General features: G+C 39.8%; 1 protein-coding gene across 1 annotated transcript; it reads right to left on the minus strand.

Annotated features, from left to right (window-relative positions):
• Nucleotides 1–311: 311 nt before the first annotated feature.
• On the minus strand, nucleotides 312–2,736 carry LOC111372033 (deoxyhypusine hydroxylase-A-like). Its single transcript, XM_022994170.1, has 5 exons — nucleotides 2,733–2,736; nucleotides 2,590–2,677; nucleotides 739–957; nucleotides 493–661; nucleotides 312–353 (listed from the first exon to the last, which is right to left on the minus strand). The coding sequence occupies exons 1-5, from the start codon at nucleotides 2,734–2,736 to the stop codon at nucleotides 312–314; spliced, it is 522 nt and encodes a 173-aa protein (XP_022849938.1).
• Nucleotides 2,737–3,162: the final 426 nt, after the last annotated feature.

Below are 3,162 nucleotides of genomic sequence, written 5' to 3' on the forward strand. Positions count from 1 at the left end.
ATTCTTCATCCATAAAAATATGTACATAACAGCATGGTAATTGGTAAAGTCTGTGCCAATCTTTTTGAGAGATTTTGCATCAAGTGACAGGTATAAGTTCCTTTCTAAGAGTTTCCTAGTCTCAGAACTCTAATGAATTTAATCCTTCAATGCCCTTAAAATTTTTATATCAATTTGTTGGAACTTTTTCACCAACTCATAAAATTAATTTAACTGGAAAAACCTGGGATAGAGCATGAAAAGCTTTGTTGTTCCCTATTTGAAGCAAGCAATATGCAACCCGGAGAACAGGTCAATAGAACATTAGACGTTCAAGTAATAGAGTCAATTCCTCTAGTTACAACCAGAACCAACTTCCCAAACACAAAAGCTCAAGTATTGAGAGTCGCTCTCTATCTACTTTGTCCATGTGTGTGCATGTGATCTCTATTTCGTTATAGGGTAATGTCCCTTTAGAAAAACTTAGGATTAAAGCATAAAATGAAAACGTACATGGTACCGTAGAACTGCGCTTTCTGCATATAGGGATTCAATAATAGCCGAGATTGCTTCCTCAGTACAAGAGGTAGGATGAAGACAATACAGTCGAAGTGAAAAAAGAGCAGAGCAACGCTCATATAGGCTATTGTCTTCATTCAATAGAACTTCCCCGAATAATATACTAGAGAACAAAACAACTCATTATATGGACTGGTAAGAACATATTATGATTATCAATCTATATCAAGAATTGCAAACCTTAATTCTGGCACAGGGCGAAAGAGCAATGGAGCCGCTTCCAACAAATTGAAACATCTTAATTCATTAGGCTTCGCGTTTGTTAGCTCCCTAATTCGATTAAGAGCCAGTTCACATGATTCTTTAACTTCTTTAGATGGACCTGATTCGAAACTAGTCTTCAAGACTGGAACACTACTCTCTAATCCAAACGCACCAAGTGTTTCGCGCAGGAAGTCGCTAACAATTAAAAATGGATCAGACAATTGTGTAAGGGACAAACCTCTTGAGATAAAGTCCCAAAAAATGGTGTTTTATTGACAATGATTTACGATTGGAACTAAACAGAATGCCTCCAAGGGGCGCAAGCACACGAGTACTGAAAGAAATGTTTAAGTTTAAACTAAGAAATTGAAATTACATATTCTCTGTTTGAGAGTGTTTGATTCGGGTCCTTTCTCTATGTCTTTTCTTCCTTTTATATTCCTTTGATAATTTCTTTATGACAAACCGCTTGGAAACTGCTTGATTGCTTTATAACTATCCACTTTCTTTATGATGGCTAACTTGTCGTGGAATTGCCGTCTCTAACTGCTGCCACTACTCTTTGTCGTTCAACCGCCTTTAATTAGGTTCCTTGAATCGCGGAATGTGATAAGGTTACTCAATAACTGCTTCAATAACTCCATTTCTGGATAACCATAACATTTTATGTTTGCTAAAATCCTGGGCGATTTGAAGGTATGGGCGAGAACAGAGTCATCACTCTGGGCAACTGTAAGGCACTCCATTCGCTCAGATTTTGAGCGTCTTGCAAGCTTGGGCGATGATGTTACTGTGTTCGTGGACTTTCACTGCATTCATTAATAATCCTGTCTGGGCCTTTATCCTGAATTGCCCAATTTGGGCTACATTCTTTGGGTTATTTGATTTGGAAATTTCTCAATTGGGCTTCATTCCTTGAGCTATTCGATTTGGGCTGTACTTTTAGTGTGTCAACAATTACCCCTCAATATGGCAGAATTAATACTAATTATTAATCTTTGCCATATTTATTTTGTATTTTCCAGCAACATTTGAAATTTCCAAGAATTTCAATCATTATTTCTTTCCGTAGCCTGAAAAGGTGCGACGTTGCAAACCCTTATAAACCCCAAAGACACGTCATTTCATCGCACCACTAAATCACGTCTCATTATTTCGCGCTTCTTTCTCGCAATATTATTGTTCATCTTCTTGCTTCTCTGCTACGTTTCTCAAGCAAACTTTTAACAAAACTGTATTTCGTTCCCAATGGCAGTTCCACAAACCCAATCTGATGACTCTTTTAGCTTCGAAGATTTCCAGAAAATCCTTACTCGGCCATATGTAAATCCGAACTTTCTTGCACCAGCCAATGCCGAACTCAATGAGTTCTATCTAGGTCCATCATTCAACAACGCCGAAGCCGTCGAACAAGTGGCGATGGGCCAGCTGTTCCCTTGCACTCAAGGCCCTCCGTTCCTGAACTCTTTACCGCTGAGGCCGATTCGCGAAAAAGGTATTCGCACTTGGCCTAAATCTGATGTTATTTTTCGTAGATGGCATGCTCGCCTTGTGGGCCATGGTCCTACCAAGGCAATTTTTGATCGTGCTAGGATTTCTGATTTATTAGAAATTGCTCTTCAACCCCCAATTTTTGACCCAGTGCTCTTTCCTATTGTTTTAAGTTTTTGGTCTTCTAAATATAATACATTTGTTTTCCCTCTTGGCCCCATGTCTATTACTTTAAAGGATGTTGGGGCCCTAGTAAATCTTCCACCTTTGGGCGATACCATTTTCCCTGGCATTTTGATTTCCGGTGTCGCCCCGAAATTTGAAAAAGAAACTCACTGAGTCCTACTCAAACCTACAAAGCTATTATAATCACTCAAGTGCTGAACCTTCCCATGTTGAGAGTGTGGCCTTTCTTCAGATTTGGCTATGTAAATATATTCTCTGCGTGCCAAGTATGAAGCCTTCCATGAGTTACTTACCCATAGCGCATGAATTGGCGCGTAGTAGGCATTTGAATTTGTGTTCCTTCTTTTTGGCTGCCCTTTATAGAGGCATGACTTCTCTTCAATTTCAATTGAAGAATGGTGCATCTCCTACTGGCAGTGGGCCTCTTTGGTTCACTCAGCTGTGGTTGAGAGCATATTTTCCACCACTTGGTGCTCCATCCATTTCCAGTCATTCTGCTAGCTGCTATGGGCTAGCCATTGATCCACTGACCCCTGTACATATGTCTAGTAGGGACATTTTTTCATTCTTTTATTCCTTAAATTCGATTCCTTCTTTCTTTCCCTTTCCTGCTCATTTGACTCCAGATTATGTGCAACCTCCGTCCACCCTGGACAGTGCAAGCACCTCTCTGCTTGTTTGGGTTCAGTTTTTGACTGGGAGGGAGTTGTTCCATGATATTTT

Source organism: Olea europaea, chromosome 23 (genome assembly GCF_002742605.1).
Source record: "Olea europaea var. sylvestris chromosome 23, O_europaea_v1, whole genome shotgun sequence".
NCBI lineage: Eukaryota > Viridiplantae > Streptophyta > Magnoliopsida > Lamiales > Oleaceae > Olea > Olea europaea.